The sequence below is a fragment of the Syngnathus floridae genome, chromosome 10 (genome assembly GCF_059516105.1).
Source record: "Syngnathus floridae isolate MCC-2025c chromosome 10, RoL_Sflo_1.0, whole genome shotgun sequence".
NCBI lineage: Eukaryota > Metazoa > Chordata > Actinopteri > Syngnathiformes > Syngnathidae > Syngnathus > Syngnathus floridae.
In genome coordinates this window covers 8,431,466-8,448,682 of record NC_142422.1, presented here as the reverse complement: position 1 = coordinate 8,448,682, position 17,217 = coordinate 8,431,466, and the positions used below count along the sequence as shown (strand labels likewise).

Below are 17,217 nucleotides of genomic sequence, written 5' to 3'. Positions count from 1 at the left end.
ACACAACACACACTTAACACTCAAAAATGGGAAATCAACCCCATAGGTCATGTTTTTTAAATGGTCCAGACTCAATTAGGAAAATGCAGTATCCAATAAAATGACCTCAAGGTCGGGTTCTATTGGGGCGGCCGGCATCATTTTTGGGGCCCTGAGAAGACCAAATATCTTTTGGACTGATTATATTACCTATTTTGAAATTGATAAAAGAGAAGGGAAAAAGTATAGTATTGCATTCGTTTATTTTTGATCACTTGTAGCACTCTGGTCAGGGAGCTCGAGCTTGATGGTAATACACTGACGATACAAGCGACACTGTTCATGCATGATGCTGTCAGACTGTGATGCTTCTACTGAGGACTTCCCAAGTGAGCCAGCAAATCATCTGACAAGAACTTACACCAAATGGCTGTCAGTATACTAGCTTGATCGTATAAGACATCTTTTAAGGCAGAAAATCCAAAAATAGAATCACACATCATTTATTTTCAGCCAACCACTTTCTGGATGGCAAAGGAACATTATTGAAGGCATTACATCAAGATTTATTGTATTTGTTACAATATTGTCCCCACTCCGTAACTGAAACTAAGCATCTGTACAAAACAGGATTATCAGGCATTTTGCCTGACGTACAAGTTAAAAAAATAAAGCAAACTTAATGTAGATTATGTATTGCTAGTGCCCAGTAAGAGCAGCAACATTTGGAACTGTCAGATATAAAAATGCAGAGTAAGCAGATATTTGAAATAAATGATTGAAAGGCAAGTATGAAGTTATATTGGTGGTAATTGTGTCTGTATGTGCACAAGAAGGATAATCTTAAAACTTGTCAAATATAACCTGCTTGCTTGTGTTGTAGCTACATCATTTTATTTGTGCTTTCTCAGATTAGTTTGATACATAACAGATGTGTTTTCAATGTGAAATGCACAATTAAACAAAGTTCAGATGAAGACACTTCTGGGTGTTGCTTTATCAGACAACTCAGCTATAGAAATTAGTTTTCAAGGATGTATTTTGGTGTGTTTTTTTTTTTTTTTCCAAATGTAGAACATACAGGGTCATCTTATGGCACAGTACCTGCACAAAAATATGTTTTAGGGAATGAATGAATGTAAAAAGCAACTTTGAATACAGTACTGAATCAGGTTAATATTCTTCTCGTGATACTTGGCGGAGGAGCAACCATCCCCAAAAAGTATAATGTGGTATACAGACAAATGAATGCAAAAGTAAATTGAAACTCATACAAAATGTAATCTTTCAATGTTAGAATCTCTCTTACTTGAAGTTGCCCAGAGTTTCTTCTTCTTGTGCTTATTCAAGTGTGAGCTGGGGTAGACCACCCGACTGAGAGGAGGACAGTTTTTCACTTTGACAAACGTCAGTGTGATTGTTGTCCTCATTCCTCATGGAGCGCAAATTAAAGGGTTATCCATAATATAATGAAAATGACTGCAGCTGTACAGTAGACAGCCATATGGAGAAGCTGTACACAATAACGGGGGCACAGCAAGAAAATCCCCACTGGCCACAGTTTTATTATTTATGACTGTAGTTGGAAACAGCCAGAGGGACAGATGGAGATAGTCTAGATCTCGTTGATGGTTCGCTCAGACGGCCGGTAGTCCTCCCTTCCTTTCGGCGAGGACATGTACAAGGACTGTGTCTTGCGTTTTAAGCGAGCTCTTTTGGTAGCAAGTGACAGGCTGTGTTTGCTGGAGGCAATGATGTCAGTGATGAACTTCTTGCAGTCAACACAAACCTCCATGGTGGCCCAGTCTTCAGTCAGCTCTGATGGAAGCTCAAGAGCTTCGTGAGACTTTAAAGAGCCGTGCTTGGATAGCCTGAACGCAAAAGAAACACTCTCTTATACTGTATCAACTATTAAGAAGGAGGAGGATGAACATTTGCTATTCAGTTCAAATGACTTACTTGGACATTGTCTTGTGGATGCTCGGTCGTCTGTGGCCGCTGGAGGACTTGCCAGGTTTGGTTGCCCCAGAAGCTTTTCCAGCTCTTTTGGCTTCTGATTTGGATGTGGTAGCTGCTGATGCTCCGTCCACAGCTGAAGTCATCGGGTCTGCACCCACACCAAGTCCTTGTCCTTCAGAAGTCATGCCACTTATCCCCTCCTTGGGTTGAGTGTTAGTAGACCCGATGGAGTAGATGGGAAGACTGGAATAAGGTTTGGATGGCAATCTCATCTGTCAGAAAACAATTACAAATAGAGTTGTAATCATCTAAAGAAGATTATGTTTTTATTTCAAAGCAAAACTTACAGTAATACTGTTTCTGAAAAAAATGAAAAGATAAGGGAGTTCTACAAGAATCTTAGCACACTATTTACAGTTTGATTCTGACATTTTAAATTTTAGTTTCACACAATCCACCTTACTTTATTAATAATATATAATTATTAAAATAATAAAGAGACTAAAAATAAGAAGTCACCTTTTTGCAACACTGTGAACACACAGGCCTGTAAAGAAAAGAAAAGCAATGAATGAATGTGAGATGTTCTTTTTTTATGTGAATCTTTTTTAAGTGGGTGGTGTTTTACTTTTTGCAAAACTGGCAGATGTAGGACCAGGTGAAAAAGGAAAATCTTTTGGTCCGGCAGCAGAAGCAAAGCTGCAATGAAAACAAAACAGTTATACTAGAAATCCCAAACTTTTTTTTTTTTTTTTTTTACAAAATCGAATGCACTACTAATAATAAAAAAATATTCTTCAATTAACTGCTTCTCTGATGTCATACAGTGCTAGTATAGCCAAGAAAACTGTTGCATTCTTATTACAGTATTATTGAAACATAAAAGCATGTATAGCTTACTTTTGGAAATAACATATCAAAGCGTACCTTTCCCCTCTTCATTGCGGTGTAGACTTCTTTATACTGCTGAAATTTCTCCAGTTCTGCTTTTACCAACACCTGTCTGATGTGCATCACTTCCTCCACTGTCAGAGACAGGCACTCTACCGGGAAACAAAACTCTTCCTGCATACATGCACACACAGAAACTCAGCAATTAGTGTCCCTGGCAACTTTTAGTGCTGTCAGCACACACAGAAACTCAGCAATTAGTGTCCCTGGCAACTTTTAGTGCTGTCAAGCAACACAAAACTAAATAAAAGCACTCTTCTTAATTAGTATCGCACAGCTTATAGCAGTCCAAACTCTGCTTAAAAATGGCCAAAGATTGGCGTTTCTTCAAGAATGTACTAAATGTACTAATACGCTCGATACACCATAGTCTAGAAAAAGTATTCATGGAACACAGAGAAATTAGATGGCATATCCTTATACCACTGGCCGCGCCATGCCGTGGGAAATTCATCTGAAAATTAACGATTTACTACATAAAAATGTATCTTTCTTCTTCTGTCTATTCCAGCAAAGTACAGACAGCCAGAACAATTACGATACATGCTCTTTCCCTAGACTGGAATTACTATGTGATGTGATGTCCAGTTTTTTTAAATTTTGTTTTTGCGGTAAGATTTCTTTTCTAATACAAAATCCGTGACGAGGCTCAATACATTTTATGAATAATATATATAATAAAAAATGCATAATAATAACAATAATTAATTAAATGAATTAATTTCAACAAACGTATCAGCCGACCGTAGAATCTGTCTTCCTACACGTGGATCAAATTGCATTATATCACCTGCGCCACAAGTTAGACTTGCTCTCACTAAGTCTAAAGTCTAATCTTCTTTCCGTCACTACTTTGTCAGGAGCATTTGGAGGCGATATCCTAGCAAGGCACAGCGAGGTCTGCTAAATTCCCAAACTCTAACTTTCCCCAGTAAAAAAAGATTAGATGTTGAGGGCACGTGCGCCTGTTTATGAAAATAGGGGCCCTTTTTAGTTCAACCTCATACACTGTTAATAGTAGACTCACCAGAGACTTTGAATTGTGTTTCGATGGCGGCTGAAATAGTCGGACATTGGTCGGCGTTTCCTTCTCGATCGAGTGTCTCCTCTGGGGTGTCTGGCGCCTCTCTGGTTGTGGTGTGGATGAAATGGGCAGGAACATTGGTGGAGCTGGCATTTGCGATACAAACACATTTAACTACTTGGGTTTCATGAAAATATAATTTATACTATCAGCATGAGACTGGATTACTATTGATGAGGTGAATATTAATTCAGAACTCACTCTTTTTTCCCAGTGCTGACTCTGGAGATGTGTCATCCATTAGAGATGTTGCAACACTTGAAGTGCTTGCTGTTCTGTGCCCAGAAAACTCCTCCTAATAAATAAATAAAAAGAATACACAAGAACACATGAAGAAATCTGCTCAGCAGACATCAGATGCTTTTTGGAATAAAATTACACAAAAAAACAACACAATCCCTCACTGACATCAGAGTCAGAGGTGTCGAGTTCGGCAAGGCTCGGAGCCTTCAGAAGCTTCTTCCTTTGAGGTACAGACTGAGACCCAGAGGGTTCTGCTTTGGGAGATGCCGGTTCAATAGTCAGAGACATAGTGCTGGAGGTCCTCCTGCCCATGCGTGGACTAAATTCATCTGCATAGAGCCACACAAAAATGACTGTCATTAAAATATCCAGACAAATAGTAATGGATCTCAAAACATTTTCTCTTAGGAGTTCTTGCAGTCATTGTCTTTGTGATTCCAAATCTAATCTGCTTGTCTTTTCCTAATTTCATTACGAATGAGAGTAAGTCAAACAGTGCAAGAATTCTTAGAATAGAAAATAATATTTGGAGATCCTTTTGAAGCGAGAGAGGGGAGGAATGGCTGAATTAGGTTGGTCAGAGTGTGAAGGATTGCAGGAAGCTGGTGTTAAACACAAAGCAAAGAGGCATCTTTCATGAAATATTCAGACCTCAGGCTCCAGACTTTCCTAAGGATTTAAGACGAGAAAAAAATCTAAAAGCCGAAGGGCACTGATAAATAAATACTCATTTGGCTGTGCAAAACAATGTACATATTGTAACTCAAAGTTGATATACATGGATGGATGGATGGATGGATGGATGGATGGATGGATGGATGGATGGATGGATGGATGGATGGATGGACGGACGGACGGACGGACGGACGGACGGACGGACGGACGGACGGACGGATGGATGGATGGATGGATGGATGGATGGAGAAGCAGAGGAATAAATCACCTTCGAAATTGTTCTGAGTTAAGGTTTCATGGACTCTGAAACTGTTGCAAAAACTATTTGCAAAGAGGATTGAGAAAAAAGGATGGAGTCAGTGTGAAAGCAGTGCGAGAGGGGAAATGAAAAGCCACAGCTGATATTTCTCCTGTTTGAGGGGGGGAAAGGCATCATCCATATGAGCTCCTCATCTTCAAGAGATATTTTTACGCTGCAAGATTCCAACTTAAACTGAATATTGCGATACATTGTGCACTTCACGGTGATTTGTCCAGTTTTCACAGAATATTTGATTCGATAACATATTAGTTGACAGCCAGGCAGGTGGACAGACAAGACCGTTGGGTTAGGTTTAGAAAAAAAAAACTTCAAGCGCATAGCTCATACTTTACCTCGTCCTGTACGGAACAAATCCTGTGGCATACTTCGAGTTTTCCCAAAACCTAAAAGGGAATACCTACTTCATTAGGAAAGCTACATACACCTTCTCACTTATGTCACAAGTCTATTCTCATTTAAGAAATTCAAGAATTGAGTAAATTGTTTTTCTGCATTAATTTACTCTGCAGCTTTACAATGCAGTGCCATGCAGTGCGTAGTGTTCGCCCTATTAGAAGCCATAGACTGCCAAGATTTTGAAACTCATCCTCACTTGGTGTGATATCCTGTTGCTATAAAAAACATTTTAATTCTCTAATAACCATCAAGTGGTAGTTTTAGCAGCAGCCTGACTGATTGGCAAGCAGTCCAGGATGCACCCAGCCTGCCCCTTCCCAAAGACAGCTTGGATAGGCTCCAATGTGACCCTGAACAGAGTAAGTGGTAGAAAGTGAATAGATGGATGGATGGATGGTTTTGGCAGTGTAGCAAATGGACTCATGAAGGTTGAGGTTTTAAAGTACCTAGTAACAATGTCTGGTGGTGCCTCTGATCTCACTGAGATCAATTATGGTTTCAGTGTCATGTTTCTTTTCCAGCTGTTCAATCATGATAATGGTGTCAAGGTGACCATGGAAACAAGCCATTCTCCTTTACTTCAGGATAATTATTTTCTCTTTTTCTTGTCATTGGTTCAATTGGTCAAAGATCAGAAAGTGATGCTCTATCCATATGAAGCAATTGTCTTCTATCCAGTAGTGGTGTTCATCTGTCCAATAAAACACGATTCGATATGTATCTCAAGCTCTTGGTATGACTCAAGGACGAAACAATGAGCTTCAATTCTATTTGAATCTACATTTGGTACTACATTTAGTACTACAACTGGTGGAGCACACATATAGGGTAATTCCACAGCATGAATGATTGAGCGTGATAGTAAAGTTTGTGTGGATGAGATGAGAGACACTGGCTTCAGTAAGAGCAACATGGGCCTTAGCGGTTCATTGGCTGTTTAAAGTAGTTACGCAGGGAGAAACTGAATCATCATGCATGTTGCTCCATTGGCATGTGTATTAAACTCTGCATGGTCACCAGTAACCACAAAAGACCGTTTTGTACTACGTACACCAGCAATGACAATCTCTTTACCAGTAATATCTACTTTTTGGACTATTTGGGATAATGATTGCAAAGGGTCTTGTTTTCTTTTTTACTTTCGTTTTGCACTCCGGCTTTGCTTCCACTGTAATTAGGTCCAATACCTCACATAACATTAAATAAAGATTCTGGTATGAAACAAAGTTATTACTGTACACTATATCAATGCTAATAGAGGCTTCGCTGAAGTACATAAGAACAATTCCTTGGAAATAATTGTTCATTTGAGTGCAACAATGCCTTCCAAATCAGTTTTCACAAAATATTGACATCTTTGCTTTTGACGTTTAGGTTAATGAATATTTCGGTAATTGTTCAATTGCATTTTTTTTATACAACTCAGATTGGCTCCTCCTGAACAGTGTCCCACATCAGCACATTGTACAACTACACATATCAGCCAACCTTCACCAACTACGAAAGCATGGAACATGAATGCAGTACGTGAAAAAAAACATGTGTGTGTGTGTTTGTGTGTGTGTGTGTGTGTGTGTGTGGGTATTATGATCATGTGGAGGCAGAGGAGGATGAGCAGCCATAGCGAATGACGAGAGGAGAATTAAATAAATTAAAAAGCCAAGGAGGCAGCAGGAGGGACGTTACCTGACGCATCAAAACTGAAAGACATGCTAAGTGGCCGAATTACTGCAACGAGAAATGCATGGCATGTGACAGTCACTTTGATTAGGAGGTTATTTGAGGCAGAGTGTTATTTTCCATAGTACACTTCTATTGCATGGAGAAAGACATTCTGGACATTAGCATGCCTATTTTTGTGTTTCAAGTGCAGGACAAAACTTGGACTTTTGAAATTCAAAAGCAATTAGCAGTAAAGACTATTGTAGTTTGTATAGCATTCAGGAGTATTACAGTTTACGCTCACTATCTTTCAAGCTATATTGTTAGGAATCACAGGTGATAGCAAATATGAAGGTTTCAGTACCATTAGCAAAGAGAAGAGCAGAGAAGGAAATCAACAATAGCATTGTTACATTTGAGACAAAACTCTTGATCAGTAGTCAGAATGAATTTGGGCTTAGTAAGTAATTAGAACAGTTAGTATGTGAAAGATCTACATGTCACATTAAGTTACGTACTGTATGTGTAAGTGATGTTTGACATCTAAGACAAAAGTAGAACTTGATTAGGAAATGTTTCTGCCATCTATGAGGAGTGGGATTTGCAGAGTAACTTGCAATATGAAATGATTGTAATTTTTTGCCAACAATAACAAATACTATACACAGATACATTCAGAATGTTTACTGTAACTAACAAAAGGAAATTTTATGCTTAGTGTTTTTACTCAAAATAGAACTCGGTTAAAAAAATAGTAGAAACAATAGTTGATGTTGGTGTATTGATACTGAATCAAAAGAGATAATTGCGATATTGATATAATGAAGTGTTCATAGTCTTACCCATCCGTCCCCTGCGAACCATATCTGGAGTCACAGGTCGAAGTTTCCGCTCAGATTTAATCCCCTCTAGGATCCTCTCATGCAGGGTTGGAGGAGGCTGAGTTGGCGGCTTCAGTTTACGTGCAGACACCTTCCAAACAATGTCGCAATTAACAGAAAAATATTTATATTGGGATGCTTAAGAATGGACTACAAAAAACTAGTGTGATGTGAGAGATTGCCAAGATTGGCACTTAATTTTTCTGTACATTAGTACTCATTGATTACAATTTCACAATTGTGATTAGCAGACGGAAGAATTTAGTTCCACTTACGGGGTTAAGGGGTGGTCTGGATCTAATGAACTCCAGTATGGCTTCATGAGCACTCTTCTTAATCCTGGGCGGAATGTCTCCATTCACCTGAAACAACACACAATCATAAAGATGAATACAAATACTGAAATTAATTTCGAAAAGCAGTTGAAACAACAAACGTCATTGCAGTTCATTCGGTCAAGTGTGAATGCCATCATGCAAAACTTGGTGGAGGTGGTCTCTATCCACTTGTCCGTGAACTCAGACGCTGTTCAGTTTACTTCAGCTCAAGTGGAACCAGTAGCCAGAAAAGATTAGCTCAGGTGACTGAACTGAAGTCACCAAGTATTTTGGATTAACAAATACAACAGTTTTACTTGTGAAGGCTTTCAAAATGTACTAAATGGTATCATACATGTCTACAAATGATAATAGTGCAACTATTCTGCTTTTGAGGTAAATAAATAGAACAACAAAAAAAGCATTCAGCATTATATACAGTTCCATATTAGGCACTAACCATGACTTTGCGCAATTTGTAGCGTTTGGACCTGATATCATCCATGAGCATTTCGTAGGGAGTAAGCTGGTACTCAGTGGGCAGTGGGTTGTACTGACGCTCTTGCACCTTTTTTAGCTTGACTCCGTCTCGAAGGTCTCTCATCACCTGAACCCAGAATCGAGCCTGACAGGAGGTAAAGGACATAGGAAGCATGGAGGCACACATAAAATATAGCACGAGCTTTTGAAAGATAATTTGTTTGGTCATCTGGATAATGCGTTTGGGTAGTTAAATGTCATTGCTATAAATGAAGTTACACGTAGATGATGATGGCATGTCTTGGTTTGATTGGATTGGTTTTTATTATGACACTTTAGCATCAAGAATTGAGTTTAGGCATGTTCAGTTGATCAATTGAGATCAATGATAGTTTGTATGTTACCCAATCAGCATTTTCTAAGTCATCCAGGTCTCTTTTGGGATCTTCTGCAGACTCTTCCATCTTACGAAGATTCTGTTAGAGAATAGAGAAGGCTGAGTTAGTGAATTCTAAATTTCGATTCGACATTTAAGTTGTTCTCCACCTCGCTGACTGTTTCTAAGAACTATTATGTTTCGCAAGTAGTGAGGAGAGCAACGGATGTGCATTGAGTGTTGAATTTAAAATAAAAGCTGCGCTATGATAACGGTCAAATTTCAGCAAACCAAGAAAAAGAGTGTGTTAAGTGTTTCGTAATTCTTGATTCTTGAGGTATTTTTATAAAATACACATGGGAACACACACAAACACACATGCACACACATATGTACACGCAAGTGCATACACACATGCACACGCACACGCACACGCACGCACACACACACACACACACACACACACACACACACACACACACACACCAAAAACAAACACCAAAAAAACCTAAAAAAAATCCCCTTTAATATTTCTTGTTCTCTGCTTCAATGTTGATTAGCGGCCTTTGTGCAAATGTCCGCAAGAGACATACAAAGAGACAACAGACATTGCTTGGCATTAACGGCTGGTAGTGGTTTGTGAAAAAAGACAACTCCCCTGTACAATGTCACAACACCATCTTTCAGATAAGGGCAATGCTGTGTGGGGGAGGGAGACTCACAGCTGATCTCCCTCATTTGCAGAAGCACAGATGTATACATACTGTGTATTATCTAACAAGTAATTCAGATCCTCTCAAATGACATGTGAACAATGTGAACCAAATCACGCCAGCATCCACGTGTGATGGGTCGCTATGGGAAACAGTGGATATAAAAGGTCTACACATCTATGTTCGAATGCCAGCTTTTGTGGTGAACAAGATCAATTGTTTCCAAACCTTTTTCCCCATGAATATGATTTATAGCCTGTGCAACTCTGGCATATTTATATTGACGTATTGATCAATGTACATTGTCATAATCGAATAAGTAAATGAATGAATGAAAGTGGAAGTATATCTAATTTATATTAATGTAATGTAATGAACAAGGCCATTGGAATAAACAATGTAATTATTTGCAGCTAAATAAAATAGAAGTACAGAAAATATTTATGATATAACAACTTAGTGACATTCATTTGTTCTGTTTGCTTTTTTCTTTTTTTTCTCTCGCCATTAATAAGAATCCTCTTTTCCCTTCCTTTTTTTTTAACTGTTATGTAACCGAACAAATTCCCTCTATTCATTCACATGTGCGTATTATGCACACTGAAAGGGCAGTTTTAGAAGCACAGAAGTGGACGAAACCCTGAGGTGGATACACATGCACGCATGCGCGCTCGCACCCTCACTCATTCACTCACTCACTTGCTCACTCAGTACACAACAGGAAATGGCAATTTCAAACCATTGCAGCCCAAGAGGCAAAGTCTTCACGTGATGTTAAGAGATGAATAAACAGTAGAAAAACATGGGGTCGTTGTCATGGTAACATGCTAACAGTGATCAAGGGGGAATTTAAAATACATTGAGGAAATAATTCCGCTGTCAACCTCACTTTTGTTGCCCACAGTTCAAATTTCCAGTCTTATCAAAAATTCCAACAACAGATAAGTAGCATTTGTAGAATAATCTGAAATGACTTGTCATTGAATAAAATGGTGACAGAAATAATGTCATTGTAGATGGGAATAATCTATCAGTGTGTGAAAAAGTAAAAGTCAATATTTTATGAAAAATAATGTAATTTTTTTTCATCTATTAAAACTTGCATACAACCATAACTTACATAAAATACTATTTTTTTATGAAGTGACATCACAGAGCGCCTAAGTGATTCATAATGCTGCCCGTCTGCACATTCGTTTTGGAAAGTCAGTGTGAGTCTGCAGTTTTGTCTGAGTGTCAGCATGTCAGATACTGTCATCTATGTAGGACATGTTACCCTCATTGTCTTCATTGTGGCCCATTTCAGCCTGTCAGCTAGATGGCACGTCTTATCAGCACCACACTTCACTGCTATCTCAGACTATTGGGAATCACAATTTGGTACACTACTTTTTATTGCTAGTCATTTGTATTTACAATCGTTTATGGCCACACCATAAGCATTTTGACATTTGTTACAGTCAATCGAATATATTTAGAAATGTCTGAACACTTTACCCCATTCATTAAAAAAAGTTAGTAATAGAAGACAACCCATCTTGCTGGGAATTCAACAAAGATCAGATTATAGCAGCATTATTTTAACAGACAGCAATGAAGAAAACATCCTTGCTCCTTGATGCTGCAGAGAGCCTTAATTGGGTCAAATTTAGTAAAAATATCCACTTTATTGTATTATCATATTGAATCAAAAAAATCAAAGCAAGAAGCTTCTTGTTTTACTGTACCGGATGCAGTGTACAGGAGGGTTTCGTTCCAAACCAAGTCAACAAACAAGAATTAGTGAATTAGATAAAGATGTATGACTAAGAGTATGCGATGTCATAGCATGACTCATAAAGCATGTGCCATAATAAGCCCATTTATTTATTTATCCACAGGCATTACCACAGATGCCTTCAAGTATCAGCTGATGCTCTTGTCCACATTTCTGTGAGGCGATGTCATTTGCATGCCTATTTTATGCTACTCTTTAAGCCTTCTTCCATCCCATGGCTTTTAAATTAAACAGAATAGATATAATAAAATACAGTATATTACTCTCATCTAGATACTTCATTTGGTTCATCCACACAATCTGAGAAGCTCCAATAATACATAACGTATAATTTAACAATCTGTTAACGACCATAATTGTAGTGTGACATTTGTAAACCTTTTGTTTGACAGTCATCGGTGTGACAATCCGTCCATTTTCTACTGCCTATCCTGTTCAAGGAAGCTATCCAAGCTGACTGAGCGAAAGGTAGACTGCACCTGGGACTGGCTGCTAGTCAAGATCAGTTGATGTAGAGAGGAAAAAGAAATTAAATTCACATTGACACCTTGACTCACTGAATGGAAATCGACTCCATGCTGACTGAGCAACTACACGTCCTCAAGTGCTGTTGTCATACGGCGGCATTTACGCACGTGGTGTTTGTGAAAATAGAGCCCTTAGTTATGAAGCCTCCACCATGTGCACTAGTAGCTTCATAATGCTTCCGTTGTCCCAAGCACCCACGAGGCATGTACTGAAAGCCGACTACGCTAAACCTCCTGCCTCACTAAGTCTTTCAGAGAAAAAGTAAAGGTCAGTGATAATCTGGAAAGGTTATTGTGAATGGGCGGGACTTTTCCACACCCATAACTATGATGGGGATAATAGAAATGACGACTCACCTCTTTGGCACTCTTGATCTTGTCCAAGAAAGTCCGTAATTCCCTCGTCTCTGTGTACAAAGCCCGACATACTGCTTGGTAGTGACTAGGGGCGTCCGACTGACTAGGTAGATGATCCATACACAGCTATATGAAAAAAAAAAAAAAGTGGTATTCTTGAAGTTTTCACACTCCAAATATAATAAGGATAGCAAGCAAATCTACGTACAGTACCTTGAGGATACCTCTATAGCCATGAACACTAGAAATATTGTCAGGGGCGTCATCTGTCTCGTCTTCTTCCTCAGTTGCCTCGTAACCTTCATCAGGGCAGACGTCCCTTTCGGCTTCTGCTATGTTGGTCATCATGTCAATGAGCTGCTCCAGTGGAGGACTGAGCTCCCTCTCTTCATTCTCTTTCAGCCCATAGTCCAGAGCCTTGTAGATCATGATGCCCAGAGACTCTATCATCTGCACATGCACATAGAACACCACACCTTATTAGAATCCTAACAGTATTTCTCTGTCCAGTGACCTAAACACTTTGTTTTGGTTAAACTGCTTTCTCAACGTGTCAGTCCATTTTGTTCAAACTCGACTATTTTTCAGCTGCATGATTGTCAAAGGACTGCTACCCTCAATGCTAATTTAATCACTTAAATTCTTTATTTTGGTATCATCTCAAACCTTTAGGGCAATGGGCATATTTTCATGAAAATAACCCCGCCTATGCCAAAAAAATAGTAAAATCAAAATGTTAGCTTCTACTGAGTCACATCACATGCACGTGGTCCAAATGCCACTGACTGGTATTAACTCCGAACTTCTATATTTCATTACAAAGACCTGCATACTGTATGTGTAATATAACAAAAATATTTTCTGAATATTTTCATAATTCTTTATAACAGTGTTTTATTTACCCCCTGAAATATTTGTTTATTCATTATTGGCAATAGAGACACTTTTGATCTCAATTAATAATATTTCATGCTCAAAACTATGAAAATCTCATTCAAAAAGTCTCATGTTATATTACAAGGGTATAAAAAGCATGGGTAGAGTACCCAGAATGCTAAATGCACTTCTGCTGTTTATAGGAAAAATAATCTTAGCTAGAGCTTTAATTGTCATTTTTATCCATTTGCTTTAAAGACTTTGTTGCTCTCCGTTTGGACTGACTATTTGCAGTGTAAAAACCTAAATGTGGAACTAGAGAATCATGCTTGACAAAGCCAGCAACCCCAAGACCTGGATAAAAGACGAAAGTGAGAAATCACGCAGGGAATTAATCTGCTTCCCTGAACACTGAGAAAAGAACGAGAACTGGTATAAACAAGTGGTCAAAATCAGTGGGGGCGACAGTGGGACTGTGTGGGCTCGTTGTAAGGTGGGATGGAAGTTGCAAACCACATGCTCACTATCTATATCACTCTTCCACAATATCAATATTTTTGGAGCAATCATTGGTTTTACAGTGTATTGTTAGGTTGATGCTCACACATGTGCACAAGGAAAGCCAATTTGGACTTTTGAGACATTTATTGAAAGCCAGGAGAACAGTATAACACGTATCGTAATTGCTCGGCTATAATTTTCATTCCTTTGGACCACTTTTTTTAAAAAATGCATCTGAAATGAAGTTGTATTCTAATGGCAAATATTGAAGTCTTAAGACAAATAACTTCCAATTCTGAGTGTAATTTTAAGGGGGTTTACAGATGATGACTAGTCAATCAAGCATACTACGCTCAATTTGAAAATCTCCGTGAGTGCTTCCTAGGCTTCCAAGCAGCCAAGTGGAATAATGGAGTTAAGGAAAGATGGAAAAACAATAGATAACTTGGTTAAGGATGAAGATATGCAACCAAAGGAAATTTGCAGCTGTTGCTGTGGCCATTATCACAAGCAAGGCTCACACCAAATTGATTTAAATTACAGCATGTTTGTCACTAAGAAGTCAACTGAAAAGGCTGAATTACAGGTTGTTTGACAGGGAGCAATTATTTTGACTTTTCTGCTTCTGTCCTGCAAAAGATTCCACAGCCTCATCTCAACTGTTTATATCGGCAGTGGAATTAGTTTAAAGCAAATCGTGATGAAAGAGAATAATATTGTATTAATTTAGCCGTCATTTCGAAGCACATTATTTTACTTTCACAGGAATCATATTAACTGATATTTGTAAATTTTATTTTATTTTCCTTTGTTGGTGGGGACCAAAGGAATTCAATCACAGTGGCAGTGTAACTTTATGAATAGACAGAAATCAATGAAAAATTTTAATTTTGTACAGCGAATCCTCCAAAGTCACACGACACGACATGACATTCCACTACAGATGTCCGCTCGGTGAACTTGACAATTGTTTATTCGCTTCTTGGTCTTTTCTCCGGTTACTTTAGTGCCCTTCCACATCCCCAAAATATTGTAATTATTTGAAATTCAAAATAATCCCCAACATATGCATATATAATTTCTTTCCCCAATCTTGGTTTAGATGAAAACAAAATATGCAATTGGTCTAGAAAGTCTCCTTTCGTCTAATCTGAGACTAATTTGGCAAACTGGCTAGTGAACAAATGTAGAAATGAAGTAAAATTTGTGTAATTGCCTCGAAGACAAGATAAAGAACATCATCTGACATTCACTACGTGACGTGTTCACATTCTTTGAGGCCATGTGGACACAATGTGCTGTTTTTCCAATTTGGAGTTGTTGTGTATATAATATGATTATAGATACAAATTAGAGTAACTTGAAGTCACTCAGCGTCATTAAAAAGATTATAAAAGAATTAAGATTTAAATTTAAAGTTTTGTCTTGAAATGCACATAGCTAAAAGTAGTTGGAAAGTGAAATCCATGTTTTGTGTCACATTTTAGTTATCATTTTGCTTTGATTGAGAGTTCTGCCTGTAGCTACAATGTTTTCAAATAAACCAGACAACAGCAAGTCATGCTCATTTCCAGTAACTAAAACATAAAACAAGTGAGCCACTCACCTCTATCTGCGTGCTTGGATTGTATTTACCTGTAGGATAAAAAGAAAATGTGTCACATGTTAAGTACCAAATAACTGAATAGAAAAGCACGTGTTTGTGTCTGCACTTTGTGTGACATTTTAGTTTGTCATAAGATTTTTACGTAAATCTTTTTTTTTTCTGTAAAATATGTACCTTGGCTTAATAAAGTTGGGGAAACTCGGCCTTAAAAATACCAGTAATAAAACTGGTATGTAGTACTAGAATAGGTGTTTCTTTACTCCTTATTGCTTCTGGACACCTTGTCATAAAACAATTATTGATCAGAAGAGCCTTCGTTTCTAAATCACATGCTTTTTCCATGTAAAGCCTCTGCTGCATTAAGCATTGTGACCTGATATGAAGCGTCAGAACAAGCTGAAAAAACTCATGATTCTTAACACATGATATGAGTGCACTTTTCATGCAAAGGAAAATGTGGGTGAAAAATAAACTGTGGAAATTCAACAAACACTTAGTACGACTGTAGTAATTTAAAAAAGACCACCACCAGATGGGAGGAGAGAGAATGCGCCTTTGTTTGTCATTGGTCATTCTGATTTAAGCATGACACTTTTTTATTTAATTGTATGGCTGTACATTAACAGACAAGTTACATACGTGCAATTTTCTCACAGATGGCAGTGCATTTGGGATATTTGGGATAACATTTACGGGCATTAAACTATATGGCCACCACAGCTATGGTATTGAGCCGAGCTGCACACCACTCCGTTGAGACAAAATATTTACCTTCACAGCTTTGTTTTTGCAATCTCACAGATCCGTCCTTTCCGATCTGAACGTCTCCCGGTCCTGATATTCTTACAGTGGCCCCCGCCGACGTTAACTCGGCAGCATCGGAGCATCTCCTCCTCCTCCGCTGTTCCTTCATCAGCGACACACAGCATTGGTAACACACGGCCCAAGCCTGCTCTTCGTTGATGGGTTGGCTGTAAAGCCCGAGGATCTCCTCCAAAGACAGATCATCCGATCGCGGGTCCTCCATGGAAGTCATTGCGACGTGGTGCTGATGTTCATCGAGCTTGGTCGCAGCATCCGTCAGTCCTCCATCCAGACCGCCCCCATGCTCGGCCATCCTTTCATTCTCTCAGCGCTGGATGGAGGAGAACCGGTGGAGAGAGCAGGCCCAGCCCGATAGGCGAAGCTAACCAGGAGGAGGCATTGATGCTCACTCACATCCTCCTTGGCAGCAGTCTGGAAGCGTTGAATAGCTTTTCCTCTATTTACCGGCTCAGGGCTCTGAAGCAGTCACGAGACACTGTGCGGCTGAAGCCAGCCACCTCTCATGGCTCAATGTGCATGTGTGTTACTTAAATCACTGCATGGAAAGCTCAGGCTCTTATCACGTGACGTCTCCCCCTCTCGCAGCCTTGCTTTATTGTTTTTCTCTAACTGTCGTGAATCATCAAAACTGTCCAATATTCAAAGTGCTATAGCGCATTGCTTCCCAACCTTTGTTGAACCAATTAATAATATAATAAAATAAAATTACC

General features: G+C 38.8%; 1 protein-coding gene across 3 annotated transcripts; it reads right to left on the bottom strand.

Moving 5' to 3' along the window:
• Nucleotides 1-225: 225 nt before the first annotated feature.
• Nucleotides 226-17,053, bottom strand: spire1b (spire-type actin nucleation factor 1b). 3 transcript variants are annotated; one of them, XM_088387859.1, is made up of 17 exons: nt 16,454-17,053; nt 15,683-15,711; nt 12,913-13,149; nt 12,700-12,825; nt 9,354-9,425; nt 8,930-9,094; nt 8,428-8,514; nt 8,114-8,243; nt 7,296-7,337; nt 4,382-4,545; nt 4,175-4,268; nt 3,917-4,059; nt 2,866-3,003; nt 2,567-2,637; nt 2,458-2,485; nt 1,939-2,210; nt 226-1,850 (listed from the first exon to the last, which is right to left on the bottom strand). In XM_088387859.1, exons 1-17 carry the CDS (start codon nt 16,797-16,799, stop codon nt 1,595-1,597), a joined length of 2,400 nt encoding a protein of 799 aa, XP_088243985.1. In that variant the 5' UTR covers nt 16,800-17,053; the 3' UTR covers nt 226-1,594. The 3 variants fall into 3 exon arrangements, with proteins under 3 accessions (XP_088243985.1, XP_088243984.1, XP_088243986.1); XM_088387858.1 differs by lacking the exon at nt 7,296-7,337 and adding an exon at nt 5,546-5,596; XM_088387860.1 differs by lacking the exon at nt 7,296-7,337.
• Between the last annotated feature and the right edge of the window lie 164 nt (nt 17,054-17,217).